The sequence below is a fragment of the Salvelinus fontinalis genome, unplaced genomic scaffold (genome assembly GCF_029448725.1).
Source record: "Salvelinus fontinalis isolate EN_2023a unplaced genomic scaffold, ASM2944872v1 scaffold_0267, whole genome shotgun sequence".
Taxonomy (NCBI): domain Eukaryota; kingdom Metazoa; phylum Chordata; class Actinopteri; order Salmoniformes; family Salmonidae; genus Salvelinus; species Salvelinus fontinalis.
The window spans coordinates 165,734-187,012 of NW_026600476.1; the positions used below are offsets into that span (position 1 = coordinate 165,734).

General features: G+C 41.2%; 1 protein-coding gene across 1 annotated transcript; it reads left to right on the forward strand.

Moving 5' to 3' along the window:
- Positions 1–933: 933 nt before the first annotated feature.
- LOC129845279 (zinc finger protein 135-like) lies at positions 934–20,139 on the forward strand. Its single transcript, XM_055913154.1, has 5 exons — positions 934–1,009; positions 2,366–2,601; positions 12,205–12,450; positions 13,077–13,340; positions 20,135–20,139. The coding sequence occupies exons 2-5, from the start codon at positions 2,499–2,501 to the stop codon at positions 20,137–20,139; spliced, it is 618 nt and encodes a 205-aa protein (XP_055769129.1). The 5' UTR covers positions 934–1,009; positions 2,366–2,498.
- Positions 20,140–21,279: the final 1,140 nt, after the last annotated feature.

The window sequence follows — 21,279 nt, forward strand, 5'->3', positions numbered from 1 at the left end:
TAATTGCAAAAACATGTAACAGAATTTGGGTATTCCAGAACTGTTATTTACATGTAAATCAACATAACCCTGTTTTATGTTTTCAATACTGCAGATAGAACGCTCTGTGTGCCAGAGATGGTTCCATTTAGCTTGTCTGGGGATGAAGGACTTCAACAAAGCCAAAACAGAAAATGATTGGAAGGGGCCTTTTGCTGTTAAATTAGAGACGTATGAATAAATGACTGTTGTTCCTTGTAACTACTTTAAAAAGTGGAACTGTTGCACTAAAAATGCAAACATTGATTTGACATACAATTTAATATTGTAAACATTGTACAACTTTATGTAAACATTGTCTAGCTTCATATAGAACAAATTGCACTTGAAATGAACATTTATTTTAAGGGAATTTAAATAAATGCATATTCTCACTTTTTTCAAGAAACAATCACTGAATTAGTTAATGATTTCTTCATCTTTAAATGCAATATTTGAGATTTTATGTATTTCTATCAAATCAAAACGGGAATTTCTACTCAAAGCAAAGGTTGTAAAAGTCTACTAGACATTTAGATTTTTGCCTTGTCAGCTCGGGGATTCGATCCAGCAACTTTTCAGCTACTAGCCCAACACTCTAACCACTAGGCTAACTGTGATGCTAGGATATATATGATATGCAGTGTGAGCTATTGTGAATAAGCCACTGCGGTTATGAAATTGATAAAAGAATGACCATGTTTCAACTGTGTGACGACAGAATCTTTTTGGTATTTATTAGGATCCCCATTAGCCGCTAATAAAGTATCAGAATTGTTCACTTCTCTCATTGACTTCTCAAACCCCGGCTTGGTCTTCTTCGCAAGCCTTCTCTGAAGTCTCGCGTTTTTACGTCTCTGGGTTTAGAAACTGGTTGTGTGGGAACAGGACCATCCGCGCAGGCGCGCATCATTCTTCAGAATAAAGGATACGCCAGAATTGTGCAGTCGAGACGACAACTTCTGTGTCCTTTTCAAATATATTACTACTGGTATGTAATAGCACGTTCTAATATCGAAAGAACATGTCATAACATGCTAGGTAACAAATACGTCAAGGTATTATCTCGTTTGGTGAAGGTTTTATGTGCTATTTTGGTGTCAAACAGCGTGAGTGAACGTGATAACTTGTTTACAAGTCACATAGAGACTTTGGGTTAAAGTTAGTCTCTGAGTGGATTTAACGTTATATCATTTCGTCAAGGTAATTTCATAAAGGATCAATTTATTTGAGATTTCTGGGTTCGTTTTACGTGTCGTTTTTGGTTTTGTGTAAGATTCACGAGGTGGTAAAATGGCGGTCCCCCTCGGTCTGCATTAAAGCACATCAGTCCAGGCAGTGAGGGTGCAGCAGAAAGACAATTTTACGGTTGCACTACTGTTTTGGAGCTAAATGTAATGATTATCAGTTTTCTACATGTGAACTAATATTCAGAGACATTCAGTTGTTTCTGTCTATCTAAAAATGTTACTATGGTGTGAACGGAAATACTATTGGTTTTTGATTGGAATAATTCAGTGAAGACAAGGTTATTCAGGAAAATAGTACATAGTACTGCCTACAACATACTACTGCCTACAACATACTACCTTGTACTAAATGGTTTTTGAGTCATTTATGTGTATAGGGGATATCTACTATAGATTAAGTGCGTTTAAGTTGTGTAGTGTAATTTAAAGTGTATACTTTGTCTAATGTGAATTAATTAATGTTTTGTTGTCAATGCTTAGCTACCAGATCTATTGAAGTGAGCTCAGTGCTAGACTTGGACAGGAGCTCACCGAAGCTGAGTACTGTCACCTCAAATTTCTACTGTTTGAGCTCATGTTCCTCTCATAGAATATTAGCTCAACAGTATTTATTTTTAGATAATAAATTAAGTGCCAGAACTGTCAAGACTAACTTTTGTGTCCGTTTCTCTTTATTACTACTGGCTGACTCAGATTAAGTCTGAGGCCGGTAATTTCAACAGAGGACAGACAGCCTGCAACTCTCCTTCTACACGTTTTACGGTTGCACAACTGTGTTGTGTTTTTGAAGTAATACAGTGAATACAAGGTTATTAAGGAAAATAAAACGAACTAACCTTCCACTAAATGGTTTTTGAGTAATTTATGCATTTATCTACGACAGGTTAAGTATTAGCTCAAAAGTATTGTGGAGCTCCTGCACCTAAATATAAACAGTACCAGTACCCAAGATAAGTATCGGCAACTATTTCAGTCCAAGTCCAGCACTGAATTAGATAATTGAACAAGAAAAAATATCATATATTTAATAGAGAGTAAAGTAAGTGCCAGAACTGTCAAGACAATTGTGTCCGTTTCTCTTCTACTTGCCGACTCAGGTATGAGGCCGGTAACATCAACATTGAGGACAAACCCAGCCTGCCTCTCTCTGTTTCCACACTGAGTCCAAACCTACAGTCACTGGGTCCTGATTGTGACAGTGGAGACCAGTTTGCACTGCAGGATCCAGAAATGGCATCGGTGAAGCTGGAAGACTGCAGTCAAACACTGGAGCTGAATGTCAACATTAAAGATGAAGAAGAGGAGGAGAAGATTGGGACATCTGTTAATGATGGTAAGAGCAGGTTCTATCTAACTAAGTTTGTTGTTCATTCCAACTTCCCACTGTGCATGAAAAGTTGCAGTAGAACTGTTTCAATGAGAAGGTAGATGGTTCATGCTACTGACACTTGCATGGTTTGACACCAGTATTGCCAGCATTTGTTTTATTCACTGGGCTATCTGGAGTGATCAGAGAGTAGACTAAAGAGGTGAAGTAGACGAACTGCCAGTGTTTTAAAGTTCTATGAATTGAACCTTGAGATACTTTTAGAATAGTTGTATTCCCCTTTTTGCATTGCACAGCCTACTGATATGAATACTTACAGGTATCGTAGTGGTTAGAGCGTTGGGCCAGTAACCGAAAGGTTGCTGGATCGAATCCCTGAGCTGACAAGGTAAAAAGAAAATGTAATTCTACCCATGAGCATAGTAGTTAACCCACTGAACCCCGGGCGCCGAAGACGTCGATGTCGATTATGGCAGTGCCCCGCACCTCTCTGATTCAGAGGGGTTGGGTTAAATGTGGAAGACACATTTCAGTTGAATGCATTCAGTTGTACAACTGACAAGGTATACCTTTTTCCCATTCGGAAGGTATTTAGACCCCTTGACTTTTTCCTCGTTTTGTTACATTACAGCCTGATTCTAAAATTGATTAAATAAAGAATTGTCCTCATCAATCTACTCACAATACCCAATGATGACAAAGCAAACACAAGTTTTGTAAATGTTTTCACATTTTATAATAAAAAAAACAACTGAAATACCTTATTTACATAAGTATTCAGACCCTTTGCTATGAGACTCAACATTGAGCTCAGGTGCATCCTGTTTCCATTGGTCATCCTTGAGATGTTTCTACAACTTGATTGTTGTCAACCTGTGGTCAATTCAAGATTGGACATGATTTGGAAAGGCACACAACTGTGTAGATAAGGTCACACATTTAACAGTGCATGTCAGAGGAAAAAACCAATCCATGAGGTCGAAGGGATTGTCTGTAGATCTCCATGAAAGGAAAAATTCACAAACTGGTAAAATGGAGGCGTCCACTCGGTCTGCGTCAACAGACTTCAGTGCAGGCAGTGTGGATGCATCAAAGTGAGACAATTTTTTACGGTTGCACTACTGTTTTGAAGCTAAATGTAATGATTATCGGTTTTCTACATGTATACAATTATTCAGACACATTTGTCCGTAGAGCACCATGAAAGGATTATGCCGAGGCACAGATCTGGGGGAGGGTACCAAAACACTTCTACAGTGTTAATTGTATTTAACTAGGCAAGTCGGTTAAGAACAAATTATTTTTTACAATGACTGCCTACCCCGGCCAAACCCTAACCCGGACTATGTTGGGCCAATTGTGCGCAGCCCAATGGGACTCTTGAAGTGTTGAAGATCCCCAAGAACACAGTGGCCTCCATCATTCTATCTGTATTTATTTATATATATATATATATATTACTGCTCAAAAAAATAAAGGGAACACTTAAACAACACAATGTAACTCCAAGTCAATCACACTTCTGTGAAATCAAACTGGCCACTTAAGAAGCAACACTGATTGACAATACATTTCACATGCTGTTGTGCAAATAGAATAGACAACAGGTGGAAATTATAGGCAATTAGCAAGACACCCCCAATAAAGGAGTGGTTCTGCAGGTGGTGACCACAGACCACTTCTCAGTTCCTATGCTTCCTGGCTGATGTTTTGGTCACTTTTGAATGCTGGCGGTGCTTTCACTCTAGTGGTAGCATGAGACGGAGTCTACAACCCACACAAGTGGCTCAGGTAGTGCAGCTCATCCAGGATGGCACATCAATGCGAGCTGTGGCAAGAAGGTTTGCTGTGTCTGTCAGCGTAGTGTCCAGAGCATGGAGGCGGTACCAGGAGACAGGCCAGTACGTCAGGAGATGTGGAGGCCGTAGGAGGGCAACAACCCAGCAGCAGGACCGCTACCTCCGCCTTTGTGCAAGGAGGAGCAGGAGCAGGCCACAAATGTGCATGACTCCATGAGGGTGGTATGAGAGCCCGACGTCCACAGGTGGGGGTTGTGCTTACAGCCCAACCCCTTGCAGGACGTTTGGCATTTGCCAGAGAACACCAAGATTGGCAAATTCGCCACTGGCGCCCTGTGCTCTTCACAGATGAAAGCAGGTTCACACTGAGCACATGTGACAGAGTCTGGAGACGCTGTGGAGAACGTTCTGCTGCCTGCAACATCCTCCAGCATGACCGGTTTGGCGGTGGGTCAGTCATGGTGTGGGGTGGCATTTCTTTGGGGGGCCGCACAGCCCTCCATGTGCTCGCCAGAGGTAGCCTGACTGCCATTAGGTACCGAGATGAGATCCTCAGACCCCTTGTGAGACCATTTGCTGGTGCGGTTGGCCCTGGGTTTCTCCTAATGCAAGACAATGCTAGACCTCATGTGGCTGGAGTGTGTCAGCAGTTCCTGCAAGAGGAAGGCATTGATGCTATGGACTGGCCCGCCCGTTCCCCAGACCTGAATCCAATTGAGCACATCTGGGACATCATGTCTCGCTCCATCCACCAACACCACGTTGCACCACAGACTGTCCAGGAGTTGGCGGATGCTTTAGTCCAGGTCTGGGAGGAGATCCCTCAGGAGACCATCCGCCACGTCATCAGGAGCATGCCCAGGCGTTGTAAGGAGGTCATACAGGCACGTGGAGGCCACACACTACTGAGCCTCATTTTGACTTGTTTTAAGGACATTACATCAAAGTTGGATCAGCCTGTAGTGTGGATTTCCACTTTAATTTTGAGTGTGACTCCAAATCCAGACCTCCATGGGTTGATAAATTTGATTTCCATTGATAATTTTTGTGTGCTTTTGTTGTCAGCACATTCAACTATGTAAAGAAAAAAGTATTTAATAAGAATATTTCATTCATTCAGATCTAGGATGTGTTATTTTATTGTTCCCTTTATTTTTTTGAGCAGTGTGTGTGTATATATATATATATATATATATATATATATATATATATATATTATTAGTTCCAGGTAGAACAATTACAGAAACACAATTTTCTTTTCTTTTTTATACCCAACACGAGGATAGATGAACATAACAACCAAACAAATAAATAAAAAGTACAATATGCAGTTGTAGATAATGTAGATTACGCTTCGACTATAACCAATATTCACATATATTCTTTTGAATATACAGATTTGCAGTTCCAATGCTTCTACAATATCACCGGTTTGCAAAAACTCACCAAACGGATTCCAAATATTATGAAACTATGGGGCTTTCTTTTTCACTATATAAGTACATTTTTCAAGAGCCAGGCTTGACGTTAATTATTTTAACCAATGACCAAGTGAGGGGAACTGACATACTTCCAGTGGAGAGCAATTGAACGTCTAGCTTGTAATAGACAGAGGTCAACCATTTTATTTTCTCTCCTATGTAAAGAGAGATTCTCTGGGTAAAGATTTAGGAGGCATAGTTTAGGGATTAGTGGTATTGGGGTAGAGGTCATCTCAGAGATATAGCGCAGTACTGAGCTCCAAAACGTTTGTAAATCAAATGTATTTATAAAGCCCTTCTTTCATCAGCTGATGTCACAAAGTGCTGTACAGAAACCCAGCCTAAAACCCCAAACAGCAAGCAATGCAGGTGTAGAAGCACAGTGGCTAGAAAAAACTCCCAAAAAGGACAGAACCTAGGAAGAAACCTAGAGAGGAACCAGGCTATGAGGGGTAGCCAGTCCTCTTCTGGCTGTGCTGGGTGGAGATTATAACAGAACATGGCCAAGATGTTCAAATGTTCATATGACCAACAGGGTCAAATAATAATAATCACAGTGGTTGTCGAGGGTGCAACAGGTCAGCACCTCAGGAGTAAATGTCAGTTGGCTTTTCATAGCCGATCATTCAGAGTATCTCTACCGCTCCTGCTGTCTCTAGAGAGTTGAAAACAGCAGGTCTGGGACTGGTAGTACGTCCGGTGAACAGGTCAGGGTTCCATAGCTGCAGGCAGAACAGTTGAAACTGGAGCAGCAGCACGGCCAGGGGGACTGGGGATAGCAAGGAGTCATCAGGCCAGGCAGTCCTGAGGCATGGTCCTAGGGCTCTGGTTCGCTGAGAAAGAAAGAGAGAGAGAGAGAGAGCATACTTAAATTCACACAGGACACCGGATAAGACAGGAGAAATACTCCAGATATAACAGACTGACCCTAGCCCCCCGGCACACAAACTACTGCAGCATAAATACTGGAGGCTGAGACGGGAGAGGTCGGGAGACACTCTGGCCCCATCCGACGATACCCCCGGACATTGCCAAACAGGCAGGATATAACCCCACCCACTTTGCCAAAGCACAGCCCCCACACCACTAGAGGGATATCTTCAATCACCAACTTACCATTCTGAGACAAGGCCGAGTATAGCCCACAAAGATCTCCGCCACGGCACAACCCAAGGGGGGGTGCCAACCCAGACAGGAAGATCATGTCAGTGACTCAACCCACTCAAGTGATGCACCCCTCCTAGGGACGGCATGGAAGAGCACCAATAAGCCAGTGACTCGGACACTGTAATAGGGTTAGAGGCAGAGAATCCCAGTGGAGAGAGGGGAACCGGCCAGGCAAAGACAGCAAGGGCGGTTCGTTGCTCCAGTGCCTTTCCGTTCACCTTCACACTCCAGGGCCAGACTACACTCAATCATAGGACCTACTGAAGAGATGAGTCTTCAATAAAGACTTAAAGGTTGAGACCGAGTCTGCGTCTCTCACATGGGTAGGCAGACCATTCCATAAAAATGGAGCTCTATAGGAGAAAGCCCTGCCTCCAGCTGTTTGCTTAGAAATTCTAGGGACAGTAAGGAGGCCTGCGTCTTGTGACCGTAGCGTACATGTAGGTATGTACGGCAGGACCAAATCGGAAAGATAGGTAGGAGCAAGCCCATGTAACGCTTTGTAGGTTAGCAGTAAAACCTAGAAATCAGCCCTTGCCTTAACAGGAAGCCAGTGTATCTCAGGACATTCCTCCAGGCAATGATACAAGGTGCCTAAATGTGTGTTACATTTAACACACAGGTCTGAGGTATTGGGGTCAAATTTGTGGAGCTTAACAAGGGTGATATATGTTCTCATTATCCAATTGTATTGCAACAATCTCAGGCGGGTGTTTATTGTCTGTATCTGAGCTCTACAGCATATCATACCCCAATACACTGTACATATCCAGAAGTGGACATAGAAGTTTGTCGTTAAATATCTAATGGGAGCCCATCTGGACCTGGCTCTTTACCTCCCTTCATATTGAAAATAGCATCAGATTTCTACAGGATCCATTGATAATTGCCCTTGTTAATTATGAATTGCATTAATGGCTCGGTCTGAATTTAACCTCTTAATGCGCCAGGCCAGCAATTTATCAGGTTTTTCACCATGATCATAGGACTGTCAAGGATCAGGACTGTACAGCAAATCTCCTATGTGGAGGTGGTGAAGAGAGTTATAGGGGCAAGAGGCCACAGTTCTATAGAAGATATGGTGGTGGATGCACCACAACCAGTTGCAAATGTTGTATGTCAATCAAGTGATCTGGATACACTTATTGTGAAGAAGGTGGATGTTTTGAGTATTTATAGCCACAGTTATTAATTGTACTGCACAAGAAGTCCAGGAAGCTGGACATCATATCTGCAGCGGAGAAGTTTTTGGGCCTCCAAGACTACAAGAACTACTGTCGCCAGAAAATGTTCCGCTCTTACAGGATTCTTCTCAGCCTGTGTAGGGACCTGATTAGAACAGAATAGCAGGCTGATTTAGTTTAATAAAAATTATGTTATTGACAGTTTGTATGATTTTTATAATAAATACTGTATACACTTAACAAACAATCGCAACATGTAAAGTGTTGGGCCCATGTTTCATGTTACCGATACACAAACTTATTTGTCTCAAATGTTGTGCACAAATGTGTTTACATCCCTGTTAGTGAGCATTTCTCCTTTGCTAAGATAATCCATCCACCTGACAGGTGAGACATATCAAGAAGCTGATTAAACAGCATCATCATCATTACACAGGTCCACCTTGTGCTGGGGACAAGAGTAGCTGAGTAGGTACCCTGGCAGCAGCAATTGGGGATCCCTGATGTCAACGTTGTGAACAGAGTTCCCCTTGGAGGCGATGGGGTTATGGTATGGACAGGCATAAGCTACAGACAACTGCAATTTATCGATGGCAATTTGAATGCACACAGATACCATGACACGATCCTGAGGCCCATTGTCCTGTCATTTATCTGCTGCCATCACCTCATGTTTCATCATGACAATGCGCAGCCCCATGTCGCAAGACTCTGTACACAATTGAAAATTATTAAAATGTCCCAATTCCATGGCCTGCATACTCACCAGACATGTCACCCTTTGAGCATGTTCGGGATGGTCCGGGTCGACGTGTACGACAGCTTGTTCCAGTTCCCTCCTATATCCAGGAATTTCACACAGCCATTGAAGAGCAGTGGGATAACATTCCAGATGCCACAATCAACAGCCTGATAAACTCTATGTAAAGAAGATGTGTCCTGGAGGAGGCAGCAGCAGCTACCCACTTCTCCAGTGCTTCATTTGTAAATTGGGAGGTGATGGAACCAAAAGTGAACCCAAGAGGGGGGGGGGTGACCTGGGGGTCTCCGAGGTACCAGAACACATTAAATAAAATACCTGTATGATATTGCATGCATTATCATGGCTTTTGCGTACTGGCATAATATAATTGTTTTATTTTATTTAACTAGGGAAGTCAGTTAAGAACAAATTCTTATTTACAATGACGGCCTACCCGTACCGAACCTGGACGATGCTGGGCCAATTGTGCGCCTCCCTATGGGACTGCCAATCACGGCCAGATGTGATACAAACTGGATTCGAACCAGGGGCTGTCGGGACGCCTGTTGCACTGAGATGCAGTGCCTTAGACCGCTGCACCACTCGGGAGAATTGGTGTTGAGCCGCTTACAGAAGTTGCACACATGGAGTACATTTATTGTAGCCTGGAGTCCTGGAAAAATGTGGCCTTTTATAAACGGATTTCATGCGGTTCTACATAATTTTAGATGACTGGAGACTTTTGAAGATTTTTTTTTCATCAATAAAAATAAATCAATATAAACGACCTTGTCTCTAATCCATCAATAGCCTAGGCCAGGTGTGCGGAGAAACACATTGTACAATATGAGGAGGAAGTTATAGTCCTAAACAAGCTTTCCGGTTTCACTGACTCACCCAATGATGTGCAGCTCACTCACCGGCCAAAAGCTCATCTCTCTCTTGCTTTACTTTGTAAAACAATGCTGTTTGCTCAATAGGCCTATTTGGAAGATGATAACTTGGTAACATACAGACAGATTAGTATTTTATTTTCAGCAGGATCCATTTGCTTTACAACCTGTGTTTTCCAGCGATTGTATTAGAAATATTGCTAAAGGCCTGTTTTGGCTGCATGCTGTTAACTGACAGATTTGCCACATGTTCCTGACTGTAGACATGCCTTGTGATTTGGCTACACACAATCCACAGCTGGGCTATTTTATTTAAATTAGCTATTGATCCTCTGTAGCTAAATACTCCTGGTGTAGTATTGGGAATGATTTAATTTCTTTCTGAACAGACTGCAGAGTGCTGCAGCAACACACTTCCCACAGCTATTATTCTATTAGGAGATAAATGAAGAAGTGCAATGCTGGAGAGATGAGTTGCCGGTTCATGTCTATAACAGCACAGAGAGGGAGAGAGATCATAGAAAGTGAATCTCATTTTAGTTTTAGCTCATTTAGCTCCGATTGCTTTTATTAGGATTTTTACATTGCAAACAGGATAAATTATTTTTCACGCCACAAGAGGTATCCTGATCCTGGCAAAATGGGTTCTGGAACGAAAAACTACAAACCAGAGAGGTGCCAGAGGATCTGGCTCAAATTAAGCACCGCCCTTCTCATATAATGGGGTAGAGACATCCCAAGAATCCCTGAATGCACGGACCGAAGATAAAAAAAAAAAATTAAACAAGATATACCACAGCCATATGAGTCATAGTGGGCAGAGCCAAGCACGAGCTAGCAAGATCCTATTGGTGCGTTCTAGCACACTTTCTGGTAGGGAACGCCTCGTCTGTGAAGTGCTCGTGTGCAATAACCCAATTCGCCTTTGCGTTCCTTCTAACAACCTTATACATTTTTTTTTAAATAATTTGCATAGGGTAAAATCTACAAATCTTAGTCCACTCTGTTCACAACAGATTTTAGTTCTGGGAACAGAAAACTGTATTAAGATCAGATGTTTCATAGATTACAACATTTGCAGAATGTCGGTCAAAATCCATCTCGTTCCATCTTCTCCCACTGCTGGCCAGTGGGCTTCCTCTCACTACCATATTTGGTAGGGAGTGGAAACACTAAGCGAATACTTCACATTTATACTTCTGGTGAAATATCTGTCTCATTGTTCTATCTGTGGCTGCACTGTGGTCGTGGGGGAACAGGAAGTTCCAGACAGGCACGCACCATTCTTCAGAATAAAGGAAGCGGCAGAACTGTTATGTCAAGAAGATAACCCTTGTGTCCGTTTCTATGTATTACTACAGGTATGTAATAGTAGGTTTAAACTTCCTATTATCGGAAGAACATGTCATACCATGCTAGGTAACATCCGTTAAGGTATTAACATGTTTGATTTGTTATTTTTGCGTCAAACCAAGTGAATGTGAAACTATTTTAAGTCACACAGCTAGAAACTTTGAGTTTGTCTGAATGGATGTACATAATTGCTTCATGGTAGTTTAATAAAAAATCTATTTATTTTTTATTTCTGAGTTTGTTTAGCATGTTATTGGTTTTTGTGTAAATTTCACGAGCTGGTAAAATGGCGGTGCCCACTCTGTCTGTGTTAACGGACTCCAGTGCTGGTGCAGAGACACAATTTTACAGTTGCACTACTGTTTTGAAGCTGAATGTAATGATTATCAGTTTTCTACATGTGAACTAATATTCAGACACATTCAGTTGTTTCTATATGTATCTATAAATGTTACTATGGTGTGAACGGAAATACTATTTGATTTTGATGTGAAATAATACAGTGAAGAGAGTTATTCAGGAAAATAGTACATAGTGCTGCCTAAAACATACTATAACCTTGTACTGAAAGTATTTGTCATTTCTGCATTTATGTGAATTTGGGAAATCTACTATAGATCAAGTTCACTTACGTTGTGTACACTAATTTTAAAGCGTGTACTTTTTATTTAATTAATGTTTTGTTGTCAATGCTTAGCTACCAGATCTATTGAAATGAGATCAGTGCTTGACTTGGACAGGAGCTCACCGGAGCTGAGTACCGTCACCTCAAATTTCTACTGTTTGATCTCATGTTCCTCTTATAGAATATTAGCTTAACAGTATTGTGGAGCTCCTGCACATAAATATAAACAGTACCGGCACCTATTTCAGTCCAAGTTAAGCACTGAATTAGATAATTGAACAAGAAGAAATATATTTAATAGAGAGTAAAGAAAGTGCCGGAACTGTCAAGACAATAACGTTTTATGTTTCTCATTGTTACTACAGGATTAGAATTAAGTCTGAGGCCGGTAACATCAACAGTGAGGACAAACCCAGCCTGCCTCTCTCTTTCCACACTGAGTCCAAACCTACAGTCACTGGGTCCTGATTGTGACAGTGGAGCCCAGTTTGCACTGCAGGATCCAGAGATGGCATCAGTGAAGCTGGAGGACTGCAGTCAAACACTGGAGCTGAATGTCAACATTAAAGATGAAGAAGAGGAGGAGAAGATTGGGAAATCTGTTTCTCATGGTAAGAGCAGGTTCTATCTAACTAAGTTTGTTGTTCGTTACAAATTCCCACTGTGTATGAAAAGTTGCAGTAGAACTGTTTCATGATGAACTGTTTCAATGAGAAGGTAGATGTTATTTCATGCTACTGACACTTGCATGGTTTGACACCAGTATTGTTTGCATTTGTTTTATTCACTGGCTATCTGGAGTGATCAGATAGTAGACTAAAGAAGTGAAGTAGACAAACTGCCAGTGTTTTAAAGTTATATGTGTAGTTTCTAACCCTTGTGATAGTGAGTGGAGGATGATATGGCTCATTTATGACTTTTGCCCCTTTTTAGAATATTTTATTCCCCTGTATTGTACAGCCTACTGGTATGAATACATATGTCACCCAGTACAGACAGAAGAGGCCTGGCCACCCCTTTGGGCCTGGTTCCTCTCTAACTTTCTTCCAAGGTTCCTGCTTTCTAGGGAGTTTTTCCTGACCACTGTGCTTCTGCATTGCTTGATCTTTGGGGATTTTAGGCTGGGTTTCTGTAAAGCACTTTGACAACTGCTGATGTGAAAAGGGCTTCATAATATCAATGTGATTGACATGTATATCACACCAATTGACTGGTTCTTCTGATATTGTTCACACAGGAGACCATGTTGAGACATTCTCTATATCCAGAGAGCAACAGCAGGAAGATCACAGAGCTAAGAGGTCTCACCACTGCCCATATTGTGAGGAGATTTTCCCAATTCTATCAAAGCTAAAAATACACACAGGAAACAATCTTTATTTCTGCGCTGACTGTGGAAAATGCTTCACAACATCAACTCATCTAAAAGTTCATCAGAGAACACACACGGGAGAGAAGCTTTTCTCCTGCTCTGATTGTGGGGTGAGTTTCTCTCGTCTGGGCCACTTAAAAAGACATGAACATATACACACAGGAGAGAAGCCTTGCTTCTGCTCTGACTGTGGGAAGAGTTTTTCTCGACTGGACCTCTTAAAAAAACATGAACTTATACATACAGGAGAGAAGCCTTACTCCTGCCCTGACTGTGGAAAGAGTTTCTCTCGACTGGGCCACTTAAAAAAACATGAACTCATACACACAGGAGAGAAGCCTTACTCCTGCTCTGACTGTGTCAAATGTTTCTCAACATCAGCTCAGCTAAAAGTTCATCAGAGAACACACACAGGTGAGAAGCCTTACTCCTGCTCTGACTGTGGAAAGATTTTCTCTCAACTGGGACACTTAAAAAGACATGAACATATACATACAGGAGTGAATATTTATGCCTGCTCTGACTGTGTGAAATGCTTCATTACATCAACTGATCTAAAAGTCCATCAGAGAACACACACAGGAGAGAAGCCTTACTCCTGCTCTGACTGTGGAAAGAGTTTCTCTCTACTGGGCAACTTAAAAAGACATGAACGTATACATACAGGAGTGAAGCCTTACTCCTGTTCTGACTGTGGAAAGAGTTTCTCGCAAATGGGCCAGTTAAAAAGACACCAAGGTAAACATAAAGGAGAGAAGCCTTACCACTCGTATTGTGGCAGAGTAACTCAAGTGAAAGTCACCAAGTAAAATACTACTTGTGTAAAAGGCTGAAATTATTTGGTTGTAAATATACTTATGTATCAAAAGTAGAAGTATGAATCATTTCAAATTCCTTAAATTAAATGACCAATTCGGCACATTTGGGCAAACTCCTGGCAGACTTGATACAGTCCAGTAATGTAATTCTTCACTGCATCAGTCAAACTGTGCACACACTGCTGCCATCTGGTGGCCAAAATCTAAATTACATCTAGAATCCTATCTGAAAGTATGGCCTTTCTCTTGCTTTTCAAAGATGATAAAAAAAAGAAAAACACCGTTTTTTGTTTGTATGATCTTTTACCAGATGTAACGTGTTATTTTTGTACATTAATTTCACATTTCCACAAACCTCTAATTTTTAACTTTCAAAAGGTATCAAGAATATGCATGTCTTTGCTTCAGGTGCTGAGCTACAGGCAGTTAGATGTGGGTATGTCATTTTAGGTGAAAATGTTTTTTTTTTAAGGAGTACGATCCTTGAGGTTTTAAGTGAACCAGACGACACAATTGTGTTTTATTTTTTATATTACAGATATCCAGGGGCTCCAACACCATTTACACACTCCAACACCATTTACACACTCCAACACCATTTACACACTCCAACACCATTTACACACTCCAACACCATTTACACACTCCAACACTCCAACACCATTTACACACTCCAACACCATTTACACACTCCAACACCATTTACACACTCCAACACCATTTACACACTCCAACACCATTTACACACTCCAACACCATTTACACACTCCAACACCATTTATACACTCCAACACCATTTACACACTCCAACACCATTTACACACTCCAACACCATTTACACACTCCAACACCATTTACACACTCCAACACCATTTACACACTCCAACACCATTTACACACTCCAACACCATTTACACACTCCAACACCATTTACACACTCCAACACCATTTATACACTCCAACACCATTTACACACTCCAACACCATTTACACACTCCAACACCATTTACACATTCCAACACCATTTACACACTCCAACACCATTTACAAACAAAGCATTTGTATTTAGTGAGTCCGCCAGATTAGAGGCTGTAGGGATGACCAGGGATGTTATCTTGATAAGTGTGTGAATTTGACCATTTTCTGTCCTGCTAATCATAAAAAAATGTAATGATACTTTTGGGTGTCAAGGAAAATGTATGGAGTAAAAAGTACATTATTTTATTTAGGAATTTTTGTCAAATATAAATAGTAAAGTACAGATACCCCCAAAAATGACTTAATTTTTACCTAAGTACTTTACACCACTGCCTGCATCCATGCTGTGTCAGCATTGCCGGCTGGTGGTGTGAAGGGGTGGGGTGTGTTTTCAGGGCACACATTGGGCCCCTTGATAAAAGTTGAGCAATGTTTGAATGCCACAGGATATCTAAACATCATTGCCAATCAGGTGCGTCCCTTCAAGGCAGCAGTGTATCCATCTGCAAGTTGATTTTTATCAGGATTATGCCACAAGGCTTGTCCAGGAGTGATTCCAAGAACATGACAGTGAATTCAGCTTACTGCAGTGGCCTGCCGAGTCACCAGATCTCAATCCAATTGTTCATCTGTGGGAGGAGATGGAACAAGCTATTCAGAGTCGAGATCCACTCCCAGCCAACTTGACACAATTGTAGGAAGCATTGGAGTCAACATGGGCCAGCATCCCTGTGGAACACACAACACCTTGGACAGTCCATACACCGACAATTGAGGCTGTTCTGAGGACAAAGGAGGGTGCAACTCAATATTAGGAAGGCGTTTCAAATGTTTTGTACACTCCGTGTATATCAGATAAAGATGGTGTGATGATCAGTGTTTAGCGTTAGTTTGGGTGGATTATTTTATATTACTAAACAACTTTGTTTAATGATAAACAAGCTATGAATCGACTACTTGTGTTTATGAAATTGTATTTTAATACTAGATTCATTATTTTAGTCATTGATGATGAATGTATTTGAATAACTGTGTTGAAGTTAATTGATCTGGTAGCAGGTAGCCTAGCGGTTAAGAGTGTTAGGCCAGTAACTGAAAGGTCGCTGGTTTGAATTCCGAGCCGACAAGGTGAATAATCTGTCATTGTGCCCTTGAGCAAGGCAATGAACCCTTATTTGTCCTGTAAGTCTCTCTGGATAAGAACATCTGCTAAATGACAAGAATGTAATGAAAAATGTTTCTACACAAATTCATGCTGGGCAACCTCTTCTTCTCTTGTGTATAATGAAATGAAATAAACTGTTTGAAGTGGAATACTGTATATTCAATACACAACATTACCACTTTGTTGACCCTGGTCAGAGGTACAGGACCATAGTAAGCTAGACTATGTAGCTACTGTTGTTAGTAGTCTACAGTTTCCATGTAATACAGCATGTCAGATCGCTAATGATTAGGTGTATAGGCTGCTACATTTATGCAAGCGTTTTAGCTGGTGTTTAGCTACCAGAGGGAAGTGGAGAGCGCGCTTTGTGCGTTGTGCCCGGCCCGCCCGACATGGTCAAGAGAGGCAAAGAACGTGCAGCAGCACTCTGATGTGAAGACCTGTACAAAAATGTATGATTGTAGTACAATGAAAAAAATACAGCATTGTATTTTCATGAAATGGTAGTGACCAAAAAACATGATTTCCATTGTACTAGACCTAGGAATATAAAATGTTTATTTATAGCACAGGCTTAGAGCAAATGCATCTCAAACTAAATGTAACTTCAAAGGAACTCTAAAGGGATAGTTCAATCAAATTACAAATGTACAGATTGGTTTCCTCACCCTGTATACAATCCCAATAATGTGCACGTCAGCAGTGAAGTTCTGAAGATGGAGGACTTTCAGTACAGCAGTGTTCCCCAACCCTGGTCCCAAAGGGGTGTACATGTATGTTTTTGCACTAGCACTCACATACCTTATTCAATTCAAAGGCTTGAGTTGCTGAGTTAAATCCAGTGTGTGAGCTTTAGGGCAAAAACAAAAAAGCACTCCCCTTTGGATCCCCTGGACCACGATTGGGAAACACTGCAGTACACAGCAAAAAGTGTGATGATTCAAAATATACAGTGGGGAGAACAAGTATTTGATACACTGCCGATTTTGCAGGTTTTCCTACTTACAAAGCATGTAGAGGTCTGTCATTTTTATCATAGATACACTTCAACTGTGAGAGACGGAATCTAAAACAAAAATCCAGAAAATCACATTGTATGATTTTTAAGTAATTAATTTGCATTTTATTGCATGACATAAGTATTTGATCACCTACCAACCAGTAAGAATTCCGGCTCTCACAGACCTGTTAGTTTTTCTTTAAGAAGCCCTCCTGTTCTCCACTCATTACCTGTATTAACTGCACCTGTTTGAACTCGTTACCTGTATAAAAGACACCTGTCCACACACTCAATCAAACAGACTCCAACCTCTCCACAATGGCCAAGACCAGAGAGCTGTGTAAGAACATCAGGGATAAATTGTAGACCTGTACAAGGCTGGGATGGGCTACAGGACAATAGCCAAGCAGCTTGGTGAGAAGGCAACAACTGTTGGCACAATTATTAGAAAATGGAAGAAGTTCAAGATGACGGTCAATCACCCTCGGTCTGGGGCTCCATGCAAGATCTCACCTCGTGGGGCATCAATGATCATGAGGAATGTGAGGGATCAGCCCAGAACTACACGGCAGGACCTGGTCAATGACCTGAAGAGAGCTGGGACCACAGTCTCAAAGAAAACCATTAGTAACACACTACGCCGTCATGGATTAAAATCCTGCAGCGCACGCAAGGTCCCCCTGCTCAAGCCAGCGCATGTCCAGGCCCGTCTGAAGTTTGCCAATGACCATCTGGATGATCCAGAGGAGGAATGGGAGAAGGTCATGTGGTCTGATGAGACAAAAATAGAGCTTTTTGCTCTAAACTCCACTCGCCGAGTTTGGAGGAATAGAAGGATGAGTACAACCCCAAGAACACCATCCCAACCGTGAAGCATGGAGGTGGAAACATCATTCTTTGGGGATGCTTTTCTGCAAAGGGGACAGGACGACTGCACCGTATTGAGGGGAGGATGGATGGGGCCATGTATCGCGAGATCTTGACCAACAACCTCCTTCCCTCAGTAAGAGCATTGAAGATGGGTCGTGGCTGGGTCTTCCAGCATGACAACGACCCGAAACACACAGCCAGGGCAACTAAGGAGTGGCTCCGTAAGAAGCATCTCAAGGTCCTGGAGTGGCCTAGCCAGTCTCCAGACCTGAACCCAATAGAAAATCTTTGGAGGGAGCCGAAAGTCCGTATTGCCCAGCGACAGCCCCGTAAACCTGAAGGATCTGGAGAAGGTCTGTATGGAGGAGTGGGCCAAAATCCCTGCTGCAGTGTGTGCAAACCTGGTCAAGAACTACAGGAAACGTATGATCTCTGTAATTGCAAACAAAGGTTTCTGTACCAAATATTCAGTTCTGCTTTTCTGATGTATCAAATACTTATGTCATGCAATAAAATGCAAATTAATTACTTAAAAATCATACAATGTGATTTTCTGGATTTTTGTTTTAGATTCCTTCTCTCACAGTTGAAGTGTACCTATGATAAAAATTACAGACCTCTACATGCTTTGTAAGTAGGAAAACCTGCAAAATTGTCAGTGTATCAAATACTTGTTCTCCCCACTGTATATATTTTACAGTTTGAAGTCCTGTATGTCAGATTACTTGGTTGGTATTCAGGGGACTAGGTACAGTATGTACTCAGGAGATGAATCTCTGATCTTAGCAGCATCATTCTTACGCCTTCGCAGCATTGCATTGTGGTTCTTCAATGTTTTCCTGCCACTAGGAACAGATAAAACATTTGTGGATCATTAGAAAATGTCTTCTGTATCTGTCGTTTCCATCACGGAGCAATGATTGTTTTGCAAAATGTTTTTTTTGTAGAGCTGGGTCAATGGAAACCTGTCCAGTGATGCCATCTCTAGATCCTGCAGTGCAAACAAGTCTCCACTGTCACAATCAGGACCCATTGACTTTAGGTTTAGAATCTGTGTGGAAGGAGAGAGGCAGGCTAGGTTTGTCCTCACTATTAATCTGTCAACTCTGTCTGTGATCAACCCCCCCCCCCCCCCTTTGTACTGTATGTATGATCACATTTTGAACAATGGCTTCCTAAAATGCTGTGGTGCTGACTAACACAATAGGAAAGGTTGAGGTAGACATGGGCCATCACATGTGAGGTCACAGTTCTTTCACTCTGAACATTCATATCAATGACTCACCCTCAAATGGACCATCACCACCAGAGTTCTAGAAGACTATTTACATAATCAACTGGGCATTACAACATCCTGATCCTCTATATAGTCTTGGGTGTATATTGAACTCTATCAAAGGGGTGTGGAAAAGGTCTGTTGAAATGAATACTGTAGTGGTGTGAGAAAGGTAACACAAGCTTCCTCTCTGGTTCCATCCCCCAATAGTAACTGGGTCATTATTGGATTGTGGTGGTAATTCTGTCCCTGGACTTTGGCACCATAAAAAAAAGACTAATAATACATTACAATACTATGCTGACATATGGAATGGTTTAAGAAGGTCATACCATGGATTGTTTAGATAATTTATTTAGAATTTTAGGACTACATTAGGTATAAACAATATATTTAAAAATGATTTGATAAAATACTGAATTTGGCCTTTACTACTATATCCCATAGTGTTAACAGAATTTATAACGGTTGAAGATAAATGATTAAATAACTCTACCCGGAAACTTAACCATTAGAGGTTATGTAGCTTAGACAAGGAGTAATTAAAGCTGATAAACATATGTCCAAATAGGTTGGACTGGGGAAGAGAGGAATGTATGTGTGTGCCGAAAGAAAACAAAGAGAATCCTTAACCTATGTTTGAACCGACCCGGCTATAACTCTGGGGAGATAAGATAGGACAGGGAGTACCCCTCCAGGTTTCCCTTATCTTGGGGGGAATGGAACTGTCAGTTGGGTAGTGATCAACTGTTGAGAGAATTCTAGAGAAGTAGATAGGATAGCTCTCCTAATGTTAGTGTGTATGTATGTGCGTAGGTTAAGAGAATGTTATAAAAGGAACATCTTTGTATATGCACGGTAGAGCTCTCGCGAATAAAATTGGATTTGACTAATTGTGAGTTGGGAATTCTGCCTGTTTCATGTAAACCAGAACTTTGCACACTCTGGGTTGCAGACCTATAAGGATAATTGAAATTTATGAACATTGATTACAAAATTCTATATCACATAGAAACATTTATTAAAATAGTAATGGTGAAAACTGAGCAACACGTCATCAATATCTGATACATTTAGTATTTTATTAGGATCCCCAGCGGCTACTCTTCCTGGGGTCAAACAGGAAACACTAAAAATACAAGCTCTACATTTATCATTAAGCAAAAGTTATTTAGTAATATAAAATAATCGACCCAAGTTAATGCTAAAAACTGATCATCACACCATCTTTATCTGATATACACTGAGTGTACAAAACATTAAAAACACCTTCCTAATATTGAGTTGCACCCCCCTTTGTCGTCACGGCATGGACTGTCCAAGGTGTTGAGAGTGTCAAATTGGCTGGGAGTGGATCTACTCCGAATAGCTCGTTTCATCTCCTCTCACAGATTCACAATTACAGTGAATTCAGTGAGCTGAATTCACTGTAATGTTCTTGGAACCATTCCTGGACAAGCCTTGTGGCATAATCCTGCTGAAAAAACAACAACTTGCAGATGGATAAACTGCTGCCATAAAGGGAGGCACCTGATTGGCAATGATTATTTAGATATCCTGTGGCATTCAAACATTGCTCAACTTTTATCAAGGGGCCCAATCTGTGCCCTGAAAACACACCCCAGCCATCACACCACCAGCCTGCAATGCTGACACACAGCATGGATGCATACAGTGGTGTAAAGTACTTAAGTAGTTTTTTGGGGGTATCTATACTTAACTATTCATATTTTGTACAACTTTTACTTTTATTTCGCAAATTCCTAAAGTAAATCATGTACTTTTTACTCTAAACATTTTCCCTGACACCCAAAAGTACTAGTTACATTTTTTATGATTAGCATAACAGAAAATGGTCAAATTAACGCACTTATCAAGATAACATCCCTGGTCATCCCTACTGCCTCTGATCTGGCGCACTCACTAAACACAAATGTTTTGTTTGTAAATGGTGTTGGAGT

Bases quoted from the DNA above. Each gene is read 5' to 3' on its own strand.
- LOC129845279 (XM_055913154.1), top strand. From the start codon at position 2,499: ATGGCATCGGTGAAGCTGGAAGACTGCAGTCAAACACTGGAGCTGAAT. The intron at 2,602-12,204 runs GTAAGAGCAGGT...TTGTTACTACAG, and splicing joins TGGGACATCTGTTAATGATG to GATTAGAATTAAGTCTGAGG. The intron at 12,451-13,076 runs GTAAGAGCAGGT...TTGTTCACACAG, and splicing joins TGGGAAATCTGTTTCTCATG to GAGACCATGTTGAGACATTC.